The 25,198-nt window shown below is 48.3% G+C and overlaps 10 protein-coding genes across 10 annotated transcripts; 6 read left to right on the top strand and 4 right to left on the bottom strand.

The window, feature by feature from the left end:
• Positions 1 to 2,614: 2,614 nt before the first annotated feature.
• On the top strand, positions 2,615 to 3,849 carry BJ212DRAFT_1516946 (fructosamine kinase PKL/CAK/FruK; the record flags this gene model as incomplete). Its single annotated transcript, XM_041341683.1, has 6 exons — positions 2,615 to 2,871; positions 2,936 to 3,131; positions 3,183 to 3,254; positions 3,301 to 3,383; positions 3,444 to 3,597; positions 3,653 to 3,849. 6 exons carry the CDS (start codon positions 2,615 to 2,617, stop codon positions 3,710 to 3,712), a joined length of 822 nt encoding a protein of 273 aa, XP_041191134.1. The 3' UTR covers positions 3,713 to 3,849.
• Positions 3,850 to 4,072: 223 nt separating this feature from the next.
• Positions 4,073 to 6,125, top strand: BJ212DRAFT_1482721 (Rad51-domain-containing protein; the record flags this gene model as incomplete). Its single annotated transcript, XM_041340472.1, has 18 exons — positions 4,073 to 4,159; positions 4,222 to 4,260; positions 4,311 to 4,343; positions 4,394 to 4,459; positions 4,524 to 4,556; positions 4,615 to 4,635; positions 4,687 to 4,783; positions 4,832 to 4,861; positions 4,915 to 5,009; positions 5,060 to 5,081; positions 5,140 to 5,223; positions 5,264 to 5,406; positions 5,456 to 5,530; positions 5,581 to 5,589; positions 5,653 to 5,691; positions 5,741 to 5,771; positions 5,825 to 5,959; positions 6,025 to 6,125. 18 exons carry the CDS (start codon positions 4,073 to 4,075, stop codon positions 6,123 to 6,125), a joined length of 1,140 nt encoding a protein of 379 aa, XP_041191133.1.
• Positions 6,126 to 6,292: 167 nt separating this feature from the next.
• BJ212DRAFT_422298 (ribonuclease T2) lies at positions 6,293 to 8,036 on the top strand. The gene is made up of 7 exons (XM_041343160.1): positions 6,293 to 6,486; positions 6,551 to 7,040; positions 7,101 to 7,252; positions 7,302 to 7,357; positions 7,408 to 7,550; positions 7,609 to 7,762; positions 7,814 to 8,036. The coding sequence occupies exons 2-7, from the start codon at positions 6,745 to 6,747 to the stop codon at positions 7,925 to 7,927; spliced, it is 915 nt and encodes a 304-aa protein (XP_041191132.1). The 5' UTR covers positions 6,293 to 6,486; positions 6,551 to 6,744; the 3' UTR covers positions 7,928 to 8,036.
• A 674-nt stretch (positions 8,037 to 8,710) lies between these two features.
• On the top strand, positions 8,711 to 9,885 carry BJ212DRAFT_1301164 (ribonuclease T2-like protein; the record flags this gene model as incomplete). Its single annotated transcript, XM_041333089.1, has 6 exons — positions 8,711 to 8,997; positions 9,054 to 9,205; positions 9,257 to 9,312; positions 9,363 to 9,505; positions 9,564 to 9,720; positions 9,772 to 9,885. 6 exons carry the CDS (start codon positions 8,711 to 8,713, stop codon positions 9,883 to 9,885), a joined length of 909 nt encoding a protein of 302 aa, XP_041191131.1.
• A 295-nt stretch (positions 9,886 to 10,180) lies between these two features.
• On the top strand, positions 10,181 to 12,313 carry BJ212DRAFT_422213 (DHS-like NAD/FAD-binding domain-containing protein). Its single transcript, XM_041343158.1, has 4 exons — positions 10,181 to 10,405; positions 10,461 to 10,935; positions 10,985 to 11,482; positions 11,534 to 12,313. Exons 1-4 carry the CDS (start codon positions 10,262 to 10,264, stop codon positions 11,956 to 11,958), a joined length of 1,542 nt encoding a protein of 513 aa, XP_041191130.1. The 5' UTR covers positions 10,181 to 10,261; the 3' UTR covers positions 11,959 to 12,313.
• BJ212DRAFT_1275699 (RNA polymerase, subunit omega/K/RPB6) lies at positions 12,129 to 12,608 on the bottom strand (the record flags this gene model as incomplete). The annotated part of the gene is made up of 2 exons (XM_041331233.1): positions 12,129 to 12,288; positions 12,346 to 12,608. The coding sequence occupies 2 exons, from the start codon at positions 12,606 to 12,608 to the stop codon at positions 12,129 to 12,131; spliced, it is 423 nt and encodes a 140-aa protein (XP_041191129.1).
• Positions 12,609 to 13,586: 978 nt separating this feature from the next.
• On the top strand, positions 13,587 to 17,810 carry BJ212DRAFT_422216 (uncharacterized protein). The gene is made up of 12 exons (XM_041343159.1): positions 13,587 to 13,701; positions 13,758 to 14,174; positions 14,229 to 14,361; positions 14,412 to 14,533; positions 14,627 to 14,749; positions 14,805 to 14,931; positions 14,984 to 15,163; positions 15,211 to 15,695; positions 15,750 to 16,150; positions 16,201 to 16,274; positions 16,329 to 16,976; positions 17,032 to 17,810. Exons 2-12 carry the CDS (start codon positions 13,987 to 13,989, stop codon positions 17,698 to 17,700), a joined length of 3,150 nt encoding a protein of 1,049 aa, XP_041191128.1. The 5' UTR covers positions 13,587 to 13,701; positions 13,758 to 13,986; the 3' UTR covers positions 17,701 to 17,810.
• A 1,256-nt stretch (positions 17,811 to 19,066) lies between these two features.
• BJ212DRAFT_1367515 (uncharacterized protein) lies at positions 19,067 to 20,472 on the bottom strand. The gene is made up of 5 exons (XM_041336142.1): positions 20,232 to 20,472; positions 20,057 to 20,169; positions 19,931 to 20,005; positions 19,520 to 19,876; positions 19,067 to 19,488 (listed from the first exon to the last, which is right to left on the bottom strand). The coding sequence occupies exons 1-5, from the start codon at positions 20,356 to 20,358 to the stop codon at positions 19,147 to 19,149; spliced, it is 1,014 nt and encodes a 337-aa protein (XP_041191127.1). The 5' UTR covers positions 20,359 to 20,472; the 3' UTR covers positions 19,067 to 19,146.
• A 2,662-nt stretch (positions 20,473 to 23,134) lies between these two features.
• BJ212DRAFT_1275765 (uncharacterized protein) lies at positions 23,135 to 23,932 on the bottom strand (the record flags this gene model as incomplete). Its single annotated transcript, XM_041331240.1, has 3 exons — positions 23,135 to 23,218; positions 23,279 to 23,362; positions 23,420 to 23,932. 3 exons carry the CDS (start codon positions 23,930 to 23,932, stop codon positions 23,135 to 23,137), a joined length of 681 nt encoding a protein of 226 aa, XP_041191126.1.
• Positions 23,933 to 24,370: 438 nt separating this feature from the next.
• Positions 24,371 to 24,757, bottom strand: BJ212DRAFT_1275710 (uncharacterized protein; the record flags this gene model as incomplete). The annotated part of the gene is made up of 1 exon (XM_041331235.1): positions 24,371 to 24,757. A coding segment is annotated over one exon (387 nt), but the record flags the coding sequence as incomplete, so codon positions are not given.
• Positions 24,758 to 25,198: the final 441 nt, after the last annotated feature.

Below are 25,198 nucleotides of genomic sequence, written 5' to 3'. Positions count from 1 at the left end.
GTAGCATGTCACGCGGGTGTTCCTTCCGATCGATCATCGATCAGAACGCGAATGGAACGTGCGGAGCGATAGTGGCACAATTGTCACGAGTCATGTAAGGAAAATTCTCCAGGACCACGACGTGCCGTAATAAGTAGGAGCAGTGACGGGCAACAAACGTCCAACCGGAAACTGATCGATCGATCACGAACCGCTTGTCGAACTCGATCGAGAGATACCTCAACAAAACCAAAGAACTTGCGTAAAACGCAGGTGACAGACGTCCCCTCATCAAGGAGCTCCTGATCCGACGCAATCAAGGAAACGGGAGGCGTGAGTGGCAAAGCAGATACGACGAAGTTGCAGTCATGACAGGTTCCGGTTAAACACTATGACGATGCAGAACTATTATGTGACGGCAGGCGAATTCGAGGACGTTCACTGAGAGAGAGGTCGCAACGAAAGAGCTGACAAATCAAAAATAAACATGAACGAATCAGACCCAGTGGCTATGAACGTTCTGGTTCAACTCAGCCACATGTGTGACCGATAAAAAAAACCAGTATCAGTATACCCCTCTTGATCTAGGGTCCTGGAATTATCTTATCAGGTTTGGAGGAGAAGTCGATCTTGTGTTACTTTACTAGTACTAGTGTGGTGGTATGCATGTCCCGCAGCTCATACATAGCGCTCATATCTTGTCAGACTTGAAGCGGAAGCCGACCCTTTTTAGTTACCTCCCTTGCTGCGCCCTGTGGGGCTCATGACAGTGTTGACAATCCTGGGATCGACGGATACAAATACACGCTTTGAATTTCTGCTTATCATCTGTCTATTTTTGTTACTACACTAATGGTTGGCAATATAAAATAGCCCCTCTTTGACTGACTTTTCCTCCAGCAATCCGCTCTATCATCAACTGCCTCACATACAAGGTGGGTTGTCTGGATATTGAATCTGAGCCCTCTGACCATGACGCGGCTGACACCGTCTTGCAGCTTAACCGCACTCACCACCATCATCATGTTCAACAACAACACCGAGCAATGCAACTGCACCACCACGTGAGTTTTGCCTTGCGACATTTCAATGACTGGTTCCTGACTATTTGTCAACAGCTGCAACTGCCTGGTTGGTAACTGCAACTGCAAGAACTAAATGCCACGCGCAGGTGCACTTGCCTCGCCGTAAATATGCACATAAATATATCCTGATCAGCTGTTTGACGTGACTTGTACTGTTATATTGAAATGCCAGAGTTGTTCTAGTAAAGCGATGCGTTTCGATGAAGCTGACAGTAAAGACTCCAACATCGTCCGAAATTCAGAATGGCCCCTGAACCCGCTACTTCAAGGACTTCAGCAATATAGTAGCTGTCGTTTAACTTGCATGGTGCGGTATCCCCCGGTCTAAACCACATGATTCCGCCCGTCACGAGCACTTCCAAGATTTGAGTGTATTGGCACCCGGCATTGCAGTGCTATATATTCATGGGTACAGGCAACTACGCGCCCAAGACCCCGACTGCGCTTTTGCAATTACTCGTTCATCACACTTTAAGCAGGGCCAAAGTTGAAAGCTGTCAGCGTTTAAGGAATACACAGGGTATAGTGCCGTCCGAATGATTGTCTCGTAGGTTACCGTGGTGCGGCTACTGATTGCCAGCACCAGTACTCAAGCAAAGGGGGAAACCTATTTTCAAACCCAAGATCAAATCGAGTCCAAACACGACGAACGAAGATGAAGGGATGTACCACAGCTCACTGTAAAACCAGCTAGAAAATCTACGCATGAAAGTCCAATCAGACAGAATGGCAAGGTGTTAAGACTTGCTGCCTCAGGCAGAGCTAGCGAGGCCCATGACAATGGCCGACGCGGGTCAAGTTTTTTGAGGGTTGATCGGGTTATGATATGGTTCATGGTTCAGAACAAAGTCTGGTTCATAAATCGGTATAGGGTCTGGGTCAGCAAGGATATCTTTTATACGGACGACGAACAAAGTTTCATTAGGTGCAGCACCCAACTCGAGGCGTAAGCGGTAGAAGTGCGACAGAAGGGATTTGACAAATTATGGACAGGTACGCTTCTCCGGGACAAAGTTGCAGGACACTCGCGAGCTGCCTCTGACGACAGGCTCGGCCAAATCAGAAAGTGGTCGTCGGGAAAAGAAAGACCATACAGGATCATCACCCACCACGTCACCACGGTGACATTTAGAGCGCTAAGATCAGCCAACAGACGATATGAGGTACGTAGAACAGCGAAGAAATACGTACCTTTCCAAAGAGAAGGGAAGGAACCACGGGCAGGGAGGACTTGGCCAGGCATCAGATACATGTACATACGTGAAAGACCTGGCAGGTGAAGGCGTTCGACCGGTAGTGTGACATCAAGCTCAAGACATAAGATGTTATAAGACGGTTATAGTGTACGGTACAAGCTCTGCATGAACGACTAGGAATAAAATTTGGATGGGGAGTGATTAAGATAATCGGATCAAGTTGTGCAGAGAAAAGTAGAGAGTGATTTTGTGTTCGACAAAGCCGAGGCTCCTCCGTTAACGTGGGAAAATGGAATCTAGCGCGAGGCCGACCTACATGCTCCGCCGAGTCACTTGGTTCGATACCGAGCACATATGGACGAGATATTTCTCCCCCACCTTCAAAAAATAGAGCCACATGCACATTTCACATTCAGTTTTCCGATCATAGAATCATCACTTGGGAGAAAGTACTATGCCAAAGTAGGTTCGTTCAGCGAACGAGAACAGTTCGTGGGAGAGGCAGAGTCACTCAGAGCCATACACAATGCTGCACCAGGACTGGCTCCTCAGGTGCTCGCAGCGGTCGGTCCAGATGATTCTGCCGCAACATCTGAACAGCCTTATTTCCTGTCGGAATACCGGAATATTACAAGTCTTGCTTCAAACCACAAAGCAGGGGAACCTTGGGATGAGGCTAGCTACGGAATTGCACGTATACAAGAGCACCATGGGCTTCGGATTTCACGTGCCTACCTTCTGCGGAGCAACTCGGCAAGACAACAACTGGCATCAAACCTGGGAAGAATGCTACAGCGCCATGATTGGAAATCTCCTCGCCAAGCTTCGCGATAAAGGCACGTTTTCAGAACTTTGCATCAAAGGGGAACAAGTAAGTCTAAGTAAGTGCGTGGTGACTTATGACGGGAGTCAGCTACTGCAGCTGTACAGAGTGATACCATCCTTGCTTCGGCCCCTCGAGATTGAGCCGGTGCTATTACATGGTGACCTCTGGGTAAGCGTCTTGTTGAGCATTCGCAGCTATTTGCTGATATTAGTAGAGCGGTAACGCGGGCATAGATAATTCATCGGGTCAACCTGTTATCTTCGATCCGTCATCTTACTACGGTCACAATGAGGCTGAGTGAGTCCAACAGCAAAGGCGGAGTAATCGCAGTTTCATCTTAACATGTGCGGAGTTCAGTCTGGCCATCGCTCGTATCTTTGGCGGATTTCCACGCAGCTTTTTTGAAAAGTATCATGAACACCTGCCCAAGACCGAACCTGTGGATCAGTATGAGCTCAGAGCAGACCTTTACGAGCTCTACCATTATCTAAATCACACAGTTCTGTTTGGAGTATGTTCGATTTCTCTTCCTTGTTCAATTACACACGAGCCTGATTTTTACAAAGAGTTCATATGCAGGAAGTGCTCTGCGGAAGATGACTGTGCTTATTGGGGCTTGCCCGTAAATGGACATACGAACCATAACGCAACAGGGACTATATGTAGCAGGTCAACCAGTGCAGTGGTCAATGTATTAATATTGTATTTTTGTGACAGTTTCTCGACCAGCTCGAGGGTTACAAATGGCCACGTTGGTGGCAGAGTACCTTGATCTGAACGTGGCTGGCGCTGCCTTGTTTTCAAGCACACCTCGTATGTACTAGAGTCTAGCAGTCTAACTTCCGTTTCCGTCCGAGGTCATAGCGGTGGCTGTGCATCAGTCGCTTTGCTTCTTTTAAGTATGAAGTATTTGGCTGCAGGTTCTTGCCTAGTTGTTTCTAGCCCATATACAATTCTAGGACTCTTCGTTTTTTCATAACACAGCTATGGCCCCTCGTCGACATGCCGCACCAGAAGGAAGCATGCCCCCTCCCAGCCGACCATCGAGTCCAGGCGGTGAAGAAATCGAAGAGGTGAGGTTGCTTACGGTCGTTGATATTCGCTATAAAGCTCACGTGTACGCGGCGCGTTACAGACGCCATTCTTTGATAATGTGGATGAATTACAGCAACATGTTGGTATCTCTCATTCGAATATATGCTCGGGACTCACAACGTCTTATAGGGCATAAACGTGCAAGATATCTTAAAACTCAAGGTATTCACCCAGTATATGCGCAATTTTAACCAGGCTTATGGAGGCTCTAGAGCGCCTCCATCAATACTGTGTCTGGTGTCGTGATGACTACGCGTCGTCAGCTACTGAAGATAAAGGTTCGCATAATTTTACTACAATTTTTCGAGGGTGACCTTAGTGAATTCGATGTTTTCTTTGTAGGGTATGTCGGAAGCAAAGGTTGAGAAGATTAAGGTGCGCATATATCCATGTTGGTGACCGTGTTCCGCTTTCAACCCAAAATGTTACACAGGAGGCAGCACAGAAAATCACGGTGGCCGTCAACCATTACTATTGTCTTCTAATACTCATAATCCTTCACAAGGGGTCTTCCTTTGCAACTGGCATTGAAGTTCAGGATCGAAGAAAGCGCGTGCTCATCATCAGTACTGGAAGCAAGTCAGTAGATACAATCTTAGGTGGTGGGTATATCGACTCATTGCGACAGGGCTCATGCTTACTGGCTTCAGGCGGGCTGATGTCACAATCAATTTCCGAAGGTAGTTAGCCCCGCCAGTTTTTGCGTGTTTAGCATTCAGCTGTTTTAAACCAGTCTACGGTGAATTTCGCACTGGAAAGACACAGCTGGCCCACACAATGTCTGTTGTCGCCCAGCTCCCTCCGGAGATGGGTGGGGCTTCTGGCAAGGTGAGCGAGCCTTTCTTCTGCAATCAAGTCAAATCGAATTTAAGCAATAGGTCGCATATATCGATACCGAAGGTGCAGTGGTTGTTATTTTACAAGTGACAACCTATCGCCGACGCTCTTGTTGTATCAGGGACATTCAGACCAGATCGCATCAGGTCCATCGCTGAACGCTTTGGTGTGGACGGGAATATGGCGCTCGAAAATATCCTTTATGGTATTTTTCTGACTTTATACCTCACATCATTGAGACATAGCACTCGCAGCGCGTGCCTTTAATAGTGAACACCAGGTTGCTCCCCTTCTCTACTGTTATGCGGCCATCGTTAATATGTTGCAGATGGAACTTATCAGCGAATGTTCCATGCGCTTTGCGGAGGACAAAGACTTCCGTCTTTTAGTAGGTCTTGCAATCTCCGTTGCGAAGAAATTGTTTACTCAGTAATCAGATCGTGGACTCCATCATGGCTCTCTTTCGCGTCGATTTCTCTGGTCGTGGCGAACTCAGCGAAAGGCAACAGAAGGTGGGTCTTTGAGCCTGCATTGCCAGATGCTAAGACTCACCACAGTGTAGCTAGCACAAGTGGGCATGATGACTCAAAAATGACTCCTGGTCATGTTTGCTGACACGATACATTCGCATTAGGTGATGTCGAAGCTCACAAAGCTTTCAGAGGAATTCAACGTTTGATGTTTGTTGGCAAACTATTTTAAAAGACTGATATCTCTCGCAGATTGCTGTCTTGATAACCAACCAAGTGCAATGTATGTATTTAACTAGTCATACTTCGAAATTCCAGCTCATCCTCTTCGCATAGCCGACCCAGGAGCAACGATGACGTTCGTGGCTGGCGGGGCTCTCAAACCCATTGGCGGACATATTCTATCGCACTCCTCAGCTACTCGGATGTTTCTTCGCAAAGGCAAGTCATTGATGCTTACCACAGCTTACGGTGTTATCCAGAAGGAGTCTGAGGCCAGATGCAAACCGTACTAACATTATCCACCTAACTTCCAGGACGGGCTGAAGAACGTGTCGCGAAGCTGGTGGATAGCCCCGACCGCCCTGAGAGCGAGGCCTCTTACAAGCTGGACGAAGGTGGATGGACCGACGTATAATCTCGCTAGCTGCTCTTGGACTTTTGCTCGACTCTGGACCTATTAGTTGATCCTCAGATGAATCATGTTTTGATCTGCTTTGTGCTTCCATGTTCCATGCGTTGCCACAGATATCTTGCTATTAGAAATCCAAGTGTCCAAACAAAAAAAATTAAATTAGACTAATGAGGGCCGCCGCAGTACCAACTAGTGGCCTATGTGCTGAGCGCTGAGCCGCAATTGAGCCGCAACTTTGAAGTCAGCCCAAACTTAGTTAGGCGACGCTCCCTTCACTTTTGCTCAAGCACAAATATGGCGTTCCAGGTCGATCCCATTGCAAATGCTTGGTGCATGAACTCTCGCTTACAGTCATTCGTGGTTCGTGAGTACTTGGCTTTGATTATTAAATGCTAGTTAACGTTGACTAGGTCTTCCGGGCCTTGTAGTGACCGCGTGATCACACCCATGCGCGTTTGTCACATCCATTCACTTCTGCGGCTGTTGCATGTGGTCCAGCTTCCCGATACGCACGTTCCTGTCGGTGCTTCGGCCTTTGTGAGCAGGCAAGGGTCACAGGTATAAAAGTCGGCAACATGATCCTCCAGTATGAAGTATCTCTGTCGAACGCATTCTCTGTGATATGTCGCTCCTTATCGGTCTCGCAGCCCTGGTTTCCGTAGTTCACGCCAAACTCAATTATTCGTTGACTCAGATTTTACCCACGTACCCGAACATCGAGGCATGTGTCGGCCTCCCAGTGCAATATTCTTGCGAGAATACAACGGCCCTAACGGATTCATGTTGCAATGTCGTACAAGGCGGACTCGTGCTACAGACACAGTTCTGGGACACTTATACTGGTCTCGAGTCCCAGGGACAGCTGCTTCCAGAAGGCAGTTGGACCATTCACGGCCTATGGCCGGATAACTGCGACGGGTAGGACGAATTTCTTTGTAAATATCACGGTCACTGACGAATGTCTTTCTCCCTGCATAGCTCGTACAACGAGTACTGTGACCTTAGCAGGCAATACGACCCTACGCCGTCGCCGTCAACCTTACCTGATGGGACGGTTATTCCTCCTTACGATGGGCCGAGCGTCAGAACGTTCATCCAGGATTTCGGTCGTTACGACTTGCTGAAGTACAGTATGTGGACCAAACTTGCATATTCTGGTGTATAATCCATTCTTTGCAGTGGATACGTATTGGATCAACCAGGGCGCGCCTAATGAGAACTTTTGGGCTCACGAGGTGAGCCAATATCACTCACCTGGAGGACCTCTTGACGGAGCAGCGCCTAGTTCTCAACGCACGCTACTTGTACATCCACGTTCGACGTTGCCTGTTACGAGCCCGGATACCAGGAACACCAAGAAGTTGTGAACTTCTACGAGACAGTCACAAAAGTCTTCCAGATGTATCCTACTTACAATATGCTCGCTGCGTAAGTTTATGTTTGTTTATCATAGTCCATCACTGCTAACGGCTTTCGGCAACAATAGTGCAGGAATTTTCCCCTCCAATACAACGACATATACCCTCTCCCAGATCACGAATGTCCTTTACTCCCAAACTGGCGCTGTTCCATATCTTGGCTGTTACCGCAATGGCACTATTTTGGACGAGGTCTGGTACTTCCACCACGTTCTTGGCACGGTACGTCGCGTTGATAGAGACCGTGTAGCGATTTCCTTAACCTTGACTTAGGAGCAATATGGTCATTTCAAAACCCTCAACTCCACCACTCCGTCGAGCTGCGCAGAAACCGGAATCTGGTATTATGAGCGGACTACGACATCTGAGCGGGTTGTTTCCTACTAAGTCAAATGCAAGACGCACATTGCCACTTTGTTCTACAAGGACACGTATGCCTTCACATAGAGCTGCCGTTTTCTGTTCTACAATCTTCGTGAGCCAAGAACGGAAAGTGTCAAAACGTTGTTTGGTCTCTTGCAGTCACTGCACCAACGTCTTGAGGGGTTGTCGTCCATCATAACTGTCCAACGGCGAACACACCAAGCTGGCATCGTTCGGCCGATATGCTCACCGTGCCTAACAGCCTTTTGCGAGCGCCTGCAGAACAAATGATCTCAAAGGCTGGGCATTGGAAAGTATGTCTTGATTATTGTGCCATTTTGCAAATCCCGAAATCGAAGATCCCAGGGTCACCCTATACGCACAAATCTCACAGCGGAGAAGAATACCCTAGAGCGGTCACTTCGGTCAATAGTCGTGGAATACCGCAGTCATGAACAGTCGACGTATCACCAGTCTAATTCTCGACTGTCAGAAACCCAAACTGGGTAGCAACTGAGAAATGCGCCATCAGGCAGTGACGAGTCTAGTCTACAAGAAAGTCATAACTTATAAGTGAGTGAGAATTGTTTGAATATAAAGTGAGAGTCAATGATGTGCGAAAAAATTGGCGAGGCGCACTAAGGCGTTCCGCCACGTAGCTCCCCTGTCGATATTTTGACGTGTCAGGCCTGGTCAGATCAGGTCAGACTCTGCACATTAAATAGCAGGTGAGAGCGCAGGTATAAACGTCGGCAACACGATCCTCCTGCGAAGAGGTGCCTCTCCCGAACATCCTATAACTCGGATATGTTGTCCCTTGCCATTCTCGGAGTTCTCGGAGTCCTGATTTCTGTTGTTCATGCCGAATTCTACCCCACATACCCGAATATCGAGACTTGTGTCGGCCTCCCAGTACAGTATTCTTGCGAGAACACAACAGTCGTGAAGATTCGTGCTGTAATGTCGTACAGGGCGGGCTCGTCCTACAGGCACAGTACTGGGACACATATACTGGTCTCGAGTCCCATGATCAGCTGCTTCCAAAAGGCAGCTGGAGTATTCATGGCTTACTGCCAGTTGACTGCGACGGGCAAGTTGTGTTGCTTTTCAAATTTTATGAATACTGATGAACGCCTTTCTCTCTGCACAGCACGTTCGGTCAGTATTGCGACCTTAGCAGGCAGTATGACCCCAAGCCATCACCGTCGACCTTGCCCAATGGGACGGTTATTACTCCTTACAATGGACCGAGCGTTAGAAATTTTATCCATGAGTTCGGTCGTTCCGACTTATTGCATTACAGTATGTGAACAAAATTACGCGTCAACATGTATGGTCCAACATTCGTTGCAGTGGATACCTTCTGGATCAACCAGGGCGCACCTAATGAGGAACTTTGGGCTCGTGAGGTGGGCCAATATCACCTACATAGCGGGCCTCTTGACGGAGCTGCTACCAGTTCTCAAAGCATGGCACTTGCACTTCCACATTCGATGTTGCCTGCTACGAGCCCGGATACAAGACACACCAGGAAGTCGTGAACTTCTTTGAGACTGTCGTAAAGGTTTTCCAGATGTATCCTACTTACGATATGCTCGCTGCGTAAGTTCAAGTTTATTCGCCGTAGTCTGTGACTACTGACGACCTTGGACAACAATAGTGCAGGAATTGTCCCCTCCAATACAACGACATACACCCGCGCCCAGATCGCAAATGCCCTTTACTCCCAGACTGGTGCTGACCCTTGGCTTGGCTGTTATGATGCTAATGGCGCTGTTTTGGAGGAGATCTGGTACTTCCACCATGTTCTGGGCACGGTATGTCATGTCAATAATGAATGTGCCATGGTTTATTTGACCCTGGTCTAGGAGCAATACGGTCACTTCAAAACTCTGGACTCTATTATTCCGTCGACCTGCGCAGAAACTGGGATCTGGTATTATGAGCGAACTCCGACGTCCGAGAAGGCTGTCTCACACTAAGCTAAACATATGCGAGCGTTCAGTGTCACCTTGTTCTGCGAGGTCGCGTGTGCCTTACATATGTCGGTCATTGTCTGCTGTTTTCTGGACTATTAAGTCGTTTATGAGTTGCGGTATTCTACATCAAATTTAAACTTGAGATCAGAGTCTCCATGTATGTTTTGCCATCTATTAATACCTCGATGGCATTAAGGACGCGTCAGTCACGTGACAAGCGCGACGCGACACGTCCATAAACAAGTGTCAACAACTATTTGCCTAAAATAGTGTTCACCCTGAATTTCAGTTGAGTTGTCGGCAGCGTGTTAGCACATCCGGAATTCCCAATTACATCAATCCTGACCCTCCGACCACCACCATAGGCAGCAATCACCTCATGACGATTTCACTACAGCTTGATGCAGTGTCTGGAGAGTCCAGTACACGGAGGGCACTCTCTGACACTTCTTTGGCAGTAGCCAAATCCAAAAAGATAGTTGTTGTCACCGGAGCAGGTATTTCATGTTCATGTGGCATTCCGGTGAGTCCTCTGCACGTGTAGCAGATGCGATGGCTTAACAATTCTCTTGATGTAGGATTTCCGGTCTTCAGATGGTCTTTATTCGCTCGTGAAGCAGCGATACCCAGACATTGTCCTGAAAGGTCGTGATCTCTTTGACGCGTCTCTGTTCCGTGACTCCGCGTCCACCTCTGTCTTTTATACTTTCATATCACAGCTCAAGCGCTCCATCGATGCTGCCACTCCTGCTCCTACACATCGATTCATTCAAACCCTAGACTCAAAACACAAACTAGTACGCTCGTACACCCAGAACATCGATGGTCTAGAAGAGCGAATAGGGCTCCGTGGGAGTTCCAGCCAGCAAGCGAAGACCAGTGGGAAGAAGAAGTCGAAGCTAAGAGTCAAGGAAATAAGGAACGTCCAGCTGCATGGCGATATCCATCGTGTGCGGTGCACTTTCTGCTCTGCCGAGATGCCTTGTACCGAAGAGCATTTGCACGCGTTCGAGAATGGCAAAGCCCCGAACTGCCCAGAATGTATCTCACGATGTAAGTCGGCTCTCATGTTTGTTTTCGGGCTTAGCTAAGTCTCTAGTAGCGGAAGCACGAGTTGCTCGTTCTGCACGTGCTCTCAAAATTGGGACTCTTCGTCCAGCTATCGTACTCTACGATGAACCGCACCCTCTTGGGGACGACATAGGCACAATACAAACGATGGACATCGCTCGCAAACCCGATATGCTCATTATCATGGGTACTTCACTCAAGGTCCACGGTCTCAAAAAGCTCGTTAAAGACTTCGCGAAAGTCGTACACGCCACTGGGACTGGAACTACACCTAGTGGTACTCCCAAAGTGCAAAAGAGTTGGCAGGGAAAAGTCGTTTTCGTGAACAAGACTCCACCTGGCAGCGAGTGGTCTGATATTATCGATTACCATGTCGCAGGGGAGACTGATGCATGGGCCAACAAAGTCTTGGAAGACTGGAAGAAGATGCGACCATCAGACTGGGAGATACAACAGACTCTTGATCACATTGACGAGTCCAATGGGTTTAAAGTCGTCAAAGATACCGCAACCAAAACGAAGGGCAAAGGTAAGAGTGGACTTGGCTTCTTTCAGTGCGCCGCTCATTTTAATTCAATAGGTGCACCAAAGCGAAATTTGAACGTCGAGAATGTATCACTGGAGGATCCATTTTCCTCACAACCAGCTTCACCATCCAAAAAACTCGTCAGTGTTCCGTCATCGCCAAGCAAGCGACGACAATCTGCATCACACTACTCAGATGTGGAGTCCAGTCCGCGCAAGAGACGTGATATCGCCAAAATCGCGGATGGTATGGATCGGTTGGACATGTCAGATAAGTGCATATTATTTGCAGATGCGACAAATGCAGCCAAGAATGCGGGAGGAGATAATCTGGTGGTGGGCAAACTGCAATCTCCGGAAGCAAAGGTACGGCGAGCAAGCGCGGTCGTCTCCAAGGAGTGTAAACCCCGGTCTCGAAATGCTGCCAAACCAAGGGTAGAGGTGTGGGTGGAGATTGGGAAGAGACCTAATATTTCATAGCCGGCTGTAGTTATTGTATGGTATACCTTTGCGTTGTCGATATTCTTCCAGTAATATTTGCATATTGCAAAGATAGTTTAAGTCTTGAGGTAGATAGTCAAACAGGACAAGATAACACCCAAGCGAGAGCCCGGTAAAACTGCGGGAAGAGGATTCAACAAGATGATGTGTCATTCGCTAATTAACTCGGAGACACTCCAATCCTCAAAACTTCCATCGGGTAGATAGCGCCGGATGATAAGAGGAATTTTTCGTTGCGAGAGCTCCTTAATTGCGATTTGCAAAGCATCAGTCTCGCCATCCAAGGGAACAAGTACTGGGGCATTCATGCTTGTGACGGCATGCTTGCATAAGATCAAATGCGAGCAAGATGCAAAGACCTCTCACCTAATCTGAAGCGCTCTCGTCCCCAATATTCGTGCTCGTTCGTACTTGGTCAAGTATGGTGTTGTTACTCTGACTTTGTTTGCCTGTCTCTCGCCTTGAATGCCCACGCTTGATGGCGTTGGCTGAGGTTGTGCGCTCTCCTCTCCGTTCGCCATCTCCTGATCATGGTCTGTGCCATTGATTCCATTGACAGTGCGAGACTTCACCGTTTGCCTCCTCTCCTTCTGCCTGTTCACCCTCCTGTTCTTGTGCGAGGAGATCATAGCCTTCATCCTAAACAACACGCGGTGTCAAAAGTTTTATCACAGTATGATTCGCCAGGTACGCACGAAGGCACCATCGTTGAAACTAGAATAATATGTCAGAAGTTCCTTGTCAATGACTTTGTAATCAAAACATACCTGGGACCATCGTAGTCGTAGTCATCGCCGCCGCCGCCACCTCCATAGCCATCGTCGGACATCCTGAACTGGGTCTAAGGTGGTTAAGGAAGCAGACTGGTCGATCCTAAGATGCAAGATGAAGGACACAAATTTCTGGACGAATGCATGGAAGCAGAACAGGATTACATAATCGATGACTTCTTTCTTCCAAACCTTCGTTCGTCGAAACTTTGTAAAACGTCATTTTGCTCTTTTGCACCTGATCAGAGCGACGTGTTGCAGAGGTTCGCGGAATCCCATTGAGTTCTGCTACTGAGTGTTTCCTCCTGAATGCTCTGTATTGCCAGTCATTATAGATTGACCACGCTCGAGAGTAGCACTTTCCGGCGACATATGTCTCCATAGTCACAGCAATATTAACCAAGATCTAGCGTCAATCAATGAAAACCCGGGTGCTTCCCTTATATCTTATCACTATTTCTTCTTGAACCTGGAATGGTGCGCTTATCTTGATTGATTCAATAGCGAGAATTCTAATAGATGAGTCTGCAGCTTCCCTGTTACTGACGGTCCGACATCCGTCGATGTATTTTACCTGTGCGGCCTCCGCTTGCGTTATAATAGTTGTTGGCGTACATTGCAGGTACTCCGATAATACAAAATTCACGTTGTGCAGCAGTACTTCTTAAGTTACCTGGGGTAAGCTTCCAAGCTGAGATAGTCCACGAGTTCTCATTTGTGTATGAACATGACAGATTTTGTTCTCGCACTGTTCCGGTCGCTGATCTGATGGATGGATGATTATCGCGTCCCTTGAGTTGGAGCTTGCGTCGTCTTAACTAGGCGTCGCGAATACCTTCTCCGATCTCGGGCTCGTATCTCGTGCAATCCATCAAATGAATAAATCATCTAGATGTGAATTGATTGTCGTTTATTCCAAACTTAACATGGTTCTGCAGATTCAATATTTCATGTGAGCCAATCACAAAGAATCATTGGTTCCATCTGAATATCTTCTGTGTTCTACAGCGGTCGGTGGAGGGAAGGGATAACTTTTTTTTTCTGTTTTTCACTCCGTGGAATTGCGGAATTTTATTCTGACAACTTGGTATTTTATTTAACACATCATAGAGCAGTTTAGGTAGACTGCGCCCGCGAGCCACGCAACGTTGTTTGTGTCTCTATTTTGGACCCCATCTCTCCACCTACAACCTCTACCACCACTAACAAGTACTATTCCTTAGTTCATCCTATAGACATGCCGCAGCATACCCAGGCGCGATCTTGGGGTACTCGTTTTGACACATTACTCTCCGCTCCTCTCTTCCCAACAGAAGATCCTAATGTCACCACTCAAGGCATCCCCTTGGCCGTCAACGAGGGATGTGACGACTCTAAGAAGTCTACAGACAAGATTGTTCAAGACGCTAGTATTTTCATTGGAAGGTGCGTTATTTAGACACAGAATAGCTCGCATGTTCATCATAAACTTTTCCATAGTCTACCAACTAATATCGATCATTTGGAGCTAACTCGTATGCTCTCTGATCACCTTTCTGATCATCCAGAGGTACAGACCATCAAGGTCGTTCGTGACTCAAAGGGCGGCACTTGCGCATTCATCCAGTGTCAAGTCTGTCTCTGCTATTAAATGTTCCGAGAATATTTCTAATGCTGCACCAGGACGCCGAGACGGCGGCGATGCTAATCGCAAATTTGCAGTCGTCGGACCCTAAACAATTCATGGGGCGTTACTTACGCTATGAGCCCGCACGAGCCTTGAGAACGCTACTCGTATCCTACCGGTGAGTTTTCGCAAAGACGCGTCCCCACACGTGCATGTATGCGTTTGAATACGCGCATATATGAAGTAGTCATGCTTCTGACTCGGTTTCTAGTACACCACGACAATTTGCGCCTTCGTCAGATACCAAATCAAGTTTTGGCGACCTTCAGGATGGTAAGCCTGTTGACCTTGACCTGCCTTGGGCGATGAAAATTTCTAGGGTCCCGGGCTCTAAGTATTTTTTCTTCTTCAGTTTTCTTCGTTCTTTCTGACGGAAGTAAAACCACCAGGTACCTGTCAGTCCTGTACAACTCTGATGCGCGTGCCGCAGCGGAGAACGAAGGCCTTCTGCCTCTCGGCGATCGAGAAGCAGATGAATCCGGAGCGTATTTTAACCCCCTGCTTTACACTGCCGAAGTACTCGTAGCCTAGCCTATGACTAAAACTGTGGGTTCTAACTTTGCCCTAGACTCTGAGGAAGATATCAACCATTTTCGGGGGCATCGAACATTTTGTTCCTCACGAATTCGAGTCGGGTGTTCAGCAGGAATATCCTCCGCCGCACGATGCCCCCCGCTCTGCAGGAATGGAGACGGGGTGCTGGGAAATCAAATGGTGCCACCGCGATGATTGCGTTTACGCTCTGATGGTGAGTTTACAGAGCTAATTAATTGCGTATACTGACATAAGTGCTAGACTCTGCGCCGAGTCCCTCACCTGACAGTGACTTGGGCTCACCATCCAGCTCACCCACGTCAGCCGATGCCATACCATGGCGCCCAGCCTGTGCAAACTAGCCAACACCATTGGCAAACTCAAGCAGCTAGCTCCACGCATATGGCGCCGTCGCATTTCCCATTTCCAAACCGATTTTCATCCGCAGATTCATTAGTTCCCTATCATCCTGGCATACGACCGATCTCATCGTCAGCTAGCCTCGGCAACACCGAGCGTAATTCTAACCGAGCGTCTACTGCATTATGCGATATGACCTGGTCCTCGCAGAATGGCACGTTGGATACGAAAGGCACGGCACCAAAACGTCCTCGAGCTCTATCCTTGAGCCACAAGCCATCAGGCGTGAACAAGAAACACTTTCCGCCTATCTCTGAGATAGTCCGTGAACGAGAAACGAGAAAGTATTGGAGCGACCGAATAGAGGCTGCTGACGAAAATCAGAGGCTAGTTTTTGTTTACCCTGACAGCCAATTTCAACTGAACTTAACTTACTCTAGCATCATGACGCACTTACCATCCATATCGGGTATTTCAGACGTTGCAAGTTCTACAGGGCATTTCAATACAACACCGGTTCACCAGGAGGAATCTTATGATATTGAACTTGGCATCCCTCCAACTCCCGAGTTTGGGACCTCGCCTATGACCCCGAAAACGCCGGGGTCATTGATACCTCGTACTCCTACCACCGGAAGCTACCTAAGCGACTTTCAGTCCGGATCTCTACCTGAGTTCGTCACGAAGAATGGCCTGCAATGGGATGCAAAACGCTCAGATCCTACTACCATCTTCGTCGGAGGATTGGAGATGTATGGCCCGAACGCCTGGGATGAAGAACGCGTCCGTAACTTGTTCTCAAAGTATGGCGGTGTAGAGAATGTCAAAGTTATCCGGCCAGGTAGGTTTTGATTATCGTTGTCCTCGCTCACTAACGATTATTTTTTGTAGTCAACAAGCGTTCCGCGTTTGCCTTTGTCACATTCAGTAACAAGGAGTCTCCTGCTCGAGCTGTTAGTGAAGAGGTACGATCAAAATCTCCACTCCCACTGTTCCCAGGCTAATCCATCTGTTATAAGCATAACAGGATCCTTGATGGACGACCAATCCGCGTCCAGCTCCGTGACTGGAACCCCCCGCATCGCACGAACTGGAGATCTAATCGTAATCGCGGGCGAAACCTTGAGGGGGGCATGGTCCGCCATGGTTCAGAATCGTCCCTTGTCTCCAGCGACAACCTTCGTGTGGATCCTAATATTCAACAACCATCTGCGATTGCCCTGGAAGAAAGGCTACAAGAGTTGAATATTGGCCACAAGACAGCTACCAGAGCTTCAACACTCGACGTCGAGCAGTCAGATGAAAAGCTTGACGTTGCCTCTGAACCTCAACAATCTTCCTCTCTAGTTGCGGATGACGTACAGACCGTCAATTTAGACAACACCGTCCCGCCTCATGCAGCTTCCATTACTCCTTCCACTTCACAAACGTCGGTGATGTCTGCCCCTCCCCAACACATGGCTTATCCAATACCCACAATGGGGTACTATCATCCTCAAGGATGGGTAGCTGGATTCCCACCATATCACATGCAGTATATGGGGGCGTACTCTGGATTTCCTCTTCCACCACCGATGAGCCAATCGTTTCCGCCAGTTAGTGGCGCGGATACCCGTGGAACACCTTCAGTAACACCTGCTCCGATTGTTCACCCAGGCATGTATGCTGTACGTTTAATAAATCTCAAATTCCCCATGCTGCAACGCTGACGTGCTGTTCAAGCCATTCATCCCATATCCGTATCCTGCGAGAACACCCGTGCGAGAGCAAGGCCAGGGACAGACCCCTGTCGCAACACAAGCGCCACTGATACCTACGGGGTTCATTCACGGTGATCAGGGTATTCTGGTTCCTGTTTACCCTCCAGATGCTCTAAATCAATATATGTCCGGTGCTCAAGGCGAACAAGTTTCGACTTCCACAGAGGCTGTTCCTGCCCCGCTCCCGGCTCAACCTCCCAATAATTGGAGGCCGTACCCTCCACCTGCGTTCGCACCTGGCGTACCAGTGTCAGCAGGGATTCAGCACCCGAACCCAGGACCTTTTCCGATAATGGGTCCACACGGCTGGTTGCCGAATCATGCCCCATTTGGCATCAACCAGCATGTGCAAGCCCCATCAAACGTTCCTCTAGGTTCTGGTGGTGCACCCATGCAGCCGATGTTTGAGCAGCGCAATATCAATGTACCCCCTCGTCGCCAACATCGCAGAGACCATCAGTCTAATTTCAAGAATGGAGGTCGCAGTCACCCAGGGCGTTACCCTCGTGGATCGTTTGCGTCAAACGCACCAATGATGAATGCACATCCCACCACGGGACCTGACCACTTCACTAGCTCCCAACGAGACGTGCAGAGCAGTCCTGAATGGAACCATTGGGGTACCCAGTAATTGCATCAACTGCACTGACATTTCTCGAGTTAGGCGTGGTTTGATTTCTTTGTCACTCTGTACACGTACATTTTCGATCTTCCTTTCTTCGAGCCAATTATTCTAATATATAAATCCGTTTTTCGTCTCCTTTATCCACATTTTTTATCGAGCTAGATATCAAAAACGACACTCAATCATCCATAGATTTGCGCATCATGTTCAGTTGTACTCCCATCGCTACTTAATCATCTTCCACCCACTGTCGTTACTGTCTGTGTAATATGTAATACTCGGGTATGCGAGACACCTCTGCACCGAGGATCCATACACCGCTACAACATTAGTCGCTGGTGGTCCACTGCCCGCAACCAATTTCCCAGCTTTGAACAGCGGCGCGTGTGAGCCAGCAATTCGGTATGTGATCGACAGCATTCGATCGCAAAAACTGTTCGGGACGGTTCAGAACCAATTCATAAGTGTCGGTTCCGCCTCTCAGATCTCTACATTCAGGCAGGCTGATCTGAACACACGAAACTGGGAGCGCTAAAGACCTTGCTGGATGTCCATTATCCACATGTGCCGAAGAAAATGAATAGCAACAGTTGGGGTGAATGTCTATTGAGGACTAGATTGGACTGGATCGCGTCACACGAACCCAATCGACCCCTGTATCGAAATCTGATGTATGATGGTAGTGATGAAGGTCACCAAATGGGTGGAATGTTCCTGCAAGAATTTTCCAGACACTGCAGACCGCCAAAAGGCCTCATCCTGGCTGGATGTTCATTTAGCCATAGATATCAAAGAAAAGAACAGCAATAATTGGGGTGAATTTCTGTTGGTCGTGAACAGATCGACTCACTCACGATACGATTATGCTCGTTGGGGGTGTCTGAAAATCACGTGTCCCAAACACGTCGTAGCCTAAGCGGAGACGAATTTCTCAGTGCATGGTGGCAAGTTGTGTGGTGTAACCGTGTAAGTCTGATTTTTCTTGTGCTCTTCATTGTCCCTAACTGCACTGACAGGTCATTATACCCTCTGGAAGTACGATGTCCATCACCGCCATGTCAGTCCTAGTAATCTCATGGTCTACTGGTTGAACGGTTAATGGATTGGGGTCCTGAATGACTACGACTTATCATCAATTGAACGTAATGGACCTAACGGCAAGGAACGCACAGGAACAGTCCCATTCATGACAATTGACCTGCTCGCGGAAGATGCTATCTCAAGCAAAGTCACACTTGTACCGGCATACTGAATCACTCGTCTGGGTCTCGCTCAGACCCGTTGACTCTGATGGACATACAGAACAAAGTCATCCAATATTGGAGTGGCAGCTACGTTGAGTCTACTAAAACTTATTGTAATGTAATGCTCATATAGACCATTTACAGGGGATTACAATGTCACATAGATACACGAAATCAAATGTAAATCTCGAACCCAGCGAGTTATAACTCAATTCAGTTTCGAGTTGAAACGAATTTGGTCATTTTCAAGCGAGTTGAGTTCATGTTGAGTTTGGGAGCAACTCCATTGACCATGTCTGATGCCTGGGTACTTGTCATGTCCACAGACCGGGTGATTCGCGTATGCGACCGAGGGTTCGACGCTGTCACGACCATTGCTACACGCCTGAAGCAATGGGACACATTGACCATCTTGCATGCGGGTTCCGATTGGGCAGATGTCGTTCGGAATTTGGAGGCACATGCCATCATGCATGAATGTCCCAGGCGGGCAGCGCGGAGGGGAAGCAATAATTGGGATACACCGGCCATCGTTCAAGTATGTCCCAACCTGGGCAGTGTGGAGGGGAAGGAGTTAAGACGCACATGCCGTCACGCATAAATGTCCCGACTGGGCAGCGCGGAGGGGAAGCAATAGTTGGGACACACTGGCCGTCGTTCGAGTATGTCCCAACCGGGCAGCTGACAATTTGAACCGGAACTGGGATGCACATGCCATCCTGCAAAAATGTCCCAACCGGGCAGCGGGGAGGGGAAGCGATGATCGGGACACATCGGTCATCGATCGAGTATGTCCCAGGCGGGCAGTGTAGAGGAGGGCGGGGAGTGTATGGGGGGACACAATTCCCATTGTGCATGTGTAACCCAACCATGCAACACCCTCCGCGTGTAGGACCGTCTCCGTTATCAAACGTCCATACGTGATCCTTGGCGCAGCACTGTTGTGAAATGTCGATAAGCGTTCACAACCGGAACCCATATCGAACGCATACCTTGGCTAACTTGGCAGGCCTGTCGATCCATGTGAGCCCACTTACATCTTGACAACACCTCTTGTCTTTGGTGTCCTGCTCGGCTACTCTCAGTGTCTGTCCCCGGGAATATATGTACGAACTTACGGCGTCGATATACTCAACACCGTGGCAGATATCGAGTTCCTGAACAGTCATTCGACGGCATTTTGGTTGACCTCCATCTTCGTAAACTATTTTCCAACCATCGGTGGGCAAGCCTGATGGGACACATCAATTGAGCATGGTTATGAAGGTGGATTTGGCCATAGAATATTTGTACCTGATTGTCTAGCTTGTTCCTCACAGGTAGAAGAATAAGTCGGAACCTGGAAGGCTGGCTCAGCGTGTTGAGAAAGCACGACGAAGGCTTGCGAGAGAGCTAAAGTGATTACGAGTACAAGTCGCATCGTTGTAAAATGATGTTCTATAGTTCTACAATGCGTATTTATACTTTCCTATGTAGCGCTCTACTCTGCGCACCTCCGTAGGAGAACATATTACAATCGTCCAGATGGAGATAGGCTGACGGTTACTACCTTGACCGGTCAGGCCTAGACTTTGAAAACAATGATTGGCGCAGGACTCCGATCTTTCTTAACGTGAACCTGCTTCATTCCGAAGAGTATATACGAGCGGTACGTTCATTGATAGGCTGATGTTATTCTTTACATATATTTCATACACACGTTCCCGTACATCAGCGGGTTAGATCGTGCTACAGAGTGCTACAGAGCGCTCTGTAGCGTGTTACGTTTCCCTGATGGGTACACTAGGTCACCCTGACTCGTACCACAGGATCTACCCATTCCCGCGATCGTACGAATGCGGGTAAGTCTTCGGATGAGTGCCACCTCAAACCTACCCGCAGATTGAGTACGGGTGCCACTCGGGTGCGCCCAGGTGACGGTGACCCTATCAGAAATTCCACATCACCTCATGACGCTCAGGTGACAGGGAAGCATGATGGAAGTCGTGTCTATAAGGGCATGTATCCCCGAAGATGAGGCAGATGTTCAACTGTGACTAAACTCTCAGTACGTGATACCAATCTAATTGTCCAGCCTCACCTAAGGCGCTCGAGCAAAAATACCAAGGAACAAGTAATTGATGTATGTGAAACAGTGACCGTCAAGACATTCCACTTGCTGATCGTTCGAATCAATGCACGTTTGTACCGATCCTGATCTCGACGTGAGCTATTTTGACCGACGCTGCAGAATACGTCCAGTCCAGGAGGATTAGCCTCCGGGACTTCTTCTTTTCTTCTTTTAAACCTTGACACCACACGCCGTCGCTACCGGCGTCACAGTCACCGGTAGATTCTTGACATTTGATACTTAATGTTGTCACCCATCAGTTCTGCCTCCTGAGGTTAGGGTATAGCACGGGTATACCATCAACACCATACCCGTACCTGTACCCGCCATACCCGTGTCCCCCATACCCCCGATGTGGCCTATACCCGTGCTATACCCTAACTGAAGTATGCACCACTTGTACTTACTCTTGCTAATATGTACCTAGACTCTGTCCTAGCTTCGCAAACACTTCAGCACAATAACTGGGGTACACCTAAACCCAAATAAAACATGCACCGCACCTGTATTTCTATTCGTCGACGCCGTGGAAATCACTCATGTTATGCACTGAGTGGTGACGTATAAATGAGTGAGTGAATGAAGAAAGAAAGAAAGGAATTGAACGAATGACGTACCGACACTTAAGCTGTCAGGTGTAGAACGACGAATTTCTTTGCGCTGTGCGTTCGCATCTCAATGCTGTTGCCATTCGCTGACGTGGCTCGGGGGTATAGCGGTGTAGCTGAGTTGAAGAGCATCTTACAATCGCCGAAGTGGAGAATAGCTGAATATTTATATCCAGGTCAGGCCTACTGTGAATGATAAAGTGCACAGGATCACTTCCGCGGCGTTTTAGATTTTCATATTGTGGACGAAACACCGTGACCCCCTGCGTAATTCAAAGCATTACTCGATCTAATAGCACCTAATTTGAGCGCGCTAAGAGAGTGGTTCTTTGTCCGAGTCATTACCACGGACAAGCCCTCTAAGACCTTACCGGACAGACCCTCTCATAGATCAAGCTGCGGCGTGTTATTTTGTTATCGGATAGAGACATACGAGGACCTCAGACATATATAATCCACGAGAATGGTTATGACCAGTTTGCACAGTAATTGGGATACGCTCTGCGATGCCCTGTTCGCACTGTTGGATGTAGTGTAATGAGAAGGTTATGTCGATGATACCTCACCTGACACTCGTACTAGCAGTTCCCACCACTATACCTGGTAATTAAGAGATTCTAATATTCGCTGGGATTGAACGCTGGCATTCGACACAGGGAAGACTCAGATCTGTAAGAATCTCCGATGGCCAGGTGGCCCTGTCATCATAACTTGAACGAATTTAATGGTACGACTGTATCCGAGTCCAAGTTGTACCTGACTCTGAGTTCTCAGCCCTTGATACCAATCCAACTAACCGAGTCTCACCTAAGTCGCTCGAGAAATACCAAAGTCACGGTCAAATCGAACGCCGCCTATGAACGAACAAAATAGTCCATGTATGTCCCTGTACTGCGCAACAAGAGTCGAAATGGAGGGCGAACACTTTTAAATAATGGCCTTCCTTCTATTCAGTCAACCTACGAAAGGCTAAACAGAACACGATATCGCTGACAGCGGAAGAAATATCGTTAAGTATGAGTACCTACTACGTCCAACGTATTGTCCAAGCAACTAGTTCGTGAAGGGTCATCTTGACGATGTGGAAGGTATGTATCGTGAGCAAAGGGATATAAACGAAGGAATGCGTAGTAGATGTCATTAATGAGGCTGAGATACTAGGGTATGAAGATGATAGATAGGATGAAATGCTCAAAATGGGGTCATGAATGCTCGTCTGTGTGCATGGCGGTGTCAGCATGATGTCAACATGGACAGAACGGGCAACATGTACGCACGCATATATAGTCGTGGAATCGATACAAGTCGTCAGTGAAATTAGTGACCGGAGGCCTCGGGGAAATGATAGTTATCGAATTAGGCGGGTGTAGAACGTAATTCCAGCGTTGTACACTGAAGGTACCCAGTTCAGTTACGGACATGATGGCAATCCACGTCTACTCTTACCTTTTACAAACAAACGAGAATGGTGACGGATGCTATGGTCGTTTATTTCCAGAATACCAAGAGAGATGTACGCTACCTACACCCGAGATGTAGACTTTGGCGCGCACACGACACACCTAGTAAAGATAACTGTGTTAGCTTCTCCAACGGTAGGCACGACTGTGGAAGCTATTTACAGTATCTGCAACTTCAGCCTTGTGGAAGTTCACATGGAGATCGCCATTAGGCATCCTCGTGATTTGATCCACTTCGCCAAATGACTAATGATAGAGCAAGAGTCAGCAACAAGGAACCGAAGCCAAGGATGTGAGTCAGACCTGACACCACTTTTGAACAGCCTCAAGACGTTTAACGTCATTCGGCGCGATGCCACCGATGACCAACTTCTTCTTAGTGCTTCGTGACTGACTAGCGATCGAAGATAAAGAGACTCTGGGAGCGTGGCCTTTGCCGGTGTACACGATGCGCGGTCGTGTAGCGTCTGATGCTTCCACAAATATATTGGGAAGGGCACTATCCGGGGCCTTCGACTTTGGTGAGAAGGGTAATCGAATTGTACTCGACTTCCGCGCCAAGGAGCTTGGAAAGCCTGGCGGCTGGGAGAGCTGCGGTTCAGATGCCGGTAACGAGAATGACGTCGGAAACGAGGAACTTGTTTCAGTGGTGAAAAGCGACAGTGAAGAGGTTACAGCCTTTTGGGAACGCGACCTCAAAGATCCAAAGAAGTGTGACTTTTGAGGCGTCGAAGGGGGTACAAGCAATGCTCCACTATCATATATCACATTGGTGGATGGGGTTACGTACGAGGAACTTGTGGTGGTTGAGGACATGCTGGGGCGGGAAGAACTACCAGGGGAGTCGCGGGTACTTGAACGTGTATCACCGTCAGAGAGGGACACGAAATGCCCCAGTACACTCGGTCGCCACCGCCACGATGAGGGGCTCGAATGTGTACAACGTTCCTCCGATCGAGCTTCAGCCACAAGATGTGACGTGTGAAAGCTGGAGGAGCGACTGTGGTTGTAAGGATTGCTCGCCTCCGAATTCGAAGTGGCACGGGAGGAGCGTTGAAACATTGACAGACGTGATGGACTGCGAGATACCGATGATGCGGCAGGTGAAGGGGATCTAATTGATAGACGGAATTGGTGTCGAGATGGGGGAGTATTAAGCCATGTAGTTGACTGATGACCTGTACCAGCAGTATCTGCAAGCGCTGATTGGCCATGTGATCCCTTTGATATATGAGACGAGCTATCTAACACGTGTCATAGATGACGCACCTTTACATCCGTGGGCTCCTCAGGAAGACTGTATTCTTGCACGTCGCCATCATCGACTACGACATAATCGTGCATACTAGTGGCATCATCCATGCTTCTACGAACAGTTGCCAAGCTGAGGTGAGGATACGCCAAGTAAGGATTACACTCAGTTCCAACGGTTTCCACATTAGTAGAAATATTGAGGTTACCCGATTGCTGAACGGTGGGGGAATCAACCCGTAACTCCTCCAACCATTTTGACAGGCGACTTGAACGGCGACGAAGGGTTCGGGTTTGATGCTGGGTCGTAAAAATATCATCATCCCCAACATTGGCGCGAACGGACGCGCTCATCCTGCGGATGGTCATGCCTGATGATTGGGAATCAGGTCTCTTCTCGGACAGATTGCCTGGAGGGGAAAAGGTCGTGGGTATGACTCAACAAGGGGGGCACGCGTCGTGTTATATGTTGCAAAATTTACATACTTGAGTCGGTAAGCGGTCCTGGCCGTGCGGGTTGAGCGGTATCATAGGCTAAAGCAGATGTAAGTAAGGGAGCGGGAGTCGATACGGAGCCGAAAGACGGTTGACGATCATGCATTGAGCTTAGACCGTGGATACAATGAATCAGGCCGCGGAGGTAAAAAAAATACAGAGATCGTTAGGATGAGCAAGTTAGACGTAAAATTTTAAAGACGCCTCGAGAATGAATCTGCCAAGTCAGAGGGCGAGGGATGGGTATCAGATGGCTGGACTCATAGAACAAAAGCAAGGAATAAAACGCGAGGCCCGATGCCAAAACTCGAACATGCTCACATTCATATCCGGCTT

Source organism: Suillus subaureus, assembly GCF_016647635.1.
Source record: "Suillus subaureus strain MN1 chromosome Unknown BJ212scaffold_24, whole genome shotgun sequence".
NCBI classification, from domain to species: domain Eukaryota; kingdom Fungi; phylum Basidiomycota; class Agaricomycetes; order Boletales; family Suillaceae; genus Suillus; species Suillus subaureus.
This window is presented reverse-complemented; position numbering and strand designations above follow the sequence as displayed.

Excerpts from the sequence above, each read along its gene's own strand:
- BJ212DRAFT_422298 (XM_041343160.1), top strand. The coding sequence starts at position 6,745 with ATGTCGCTCCTTATCGGTCTCGCAGCCCTGGTTTCCGTAGTTCACGCC. Across the intron at positions 7,358-7,407 it reads AGAACTTTTGGGCTCACGAG|TTCTCAACGCACGCTACTTG; the intron begins GTGAGCCAATAT and ends AGCAGCGCCTAG. Across the intron at positions 7,551-7,608 it reads ACTTACAATATGCTCGCTGC|TGCAGGAATTTTCCCCTCCA; the intron begins GTAAGTTTATGT and ends CGGCAACAATAG.
- BJ212DRAFT_422213 (XM_041343158.1), top strand. The coding sequence starts at position 10,262 with ATGACGATTTCACTACAGCTTGATGCAGTGTCTGGAGAGTCCAGTACA. Across the intron at positions 10,936-10,984 it reads CCCAGAATGTATCTCACGAT|CGGAAGCACGAGTTGCTCGT; the intron begins GTAAGTCGGCTC and ends AGTCTCTAGTAG. Across the intron at positions 11,483-11,533 it reads AACCAAAACGAAGGGCAAAG|GTGCACCAAAGCGAAATTTG; the intron begins GTAAGAGTGGAC and ends TTAATTCAATAG.
- BJ212DRAFT_1367515 (XM_041336142.1), bottom strand. The coding sequence starts at position 20,358 with ATGCGACTTGTACTCGTAATCACTTTAGCTCTCTCGCAAGCCTTCGTC. Across the intron at positions 19,877-19,930 it reads GGCCTGCCAAGTTAGCCAAG|TGCTGCGCCAAGGATCACGT; the intron begins GTATGCGTTCGA and ends ATTTCACAACAG. Across the intron at positions 19,489-19,519 it reads TTATGCGTGACGGCATGTGC|GTTGGGACATACTTGAACGA; the intron begins GTCTTAACTCCT and ends CACACTGCCCAG.
- BJ212DRAFT_422216 (XM_041343159.1), top strand. The coding sequence starts at position 13,987 with ATGCCGCAGCATACCCAGGCGCGATCTTGGGGTACTCGTTTTGACACA. Across the intron at positions 14,362-14,411 it reads GCGCATTCATCCAGTGTCAA|GACGCCGAGACGGCGGCGAT; the intron begins GTCTGTCTCTGC and ends ATGCTGCACCAG. Across the intron at positions 14,534-14,626 it reads ACGCTACTCGTATCCTACCG|TACACCACGACAATTTGCGC; the intron begins GTGAGTTTTCGC and ends CTCGGTTTCTAG.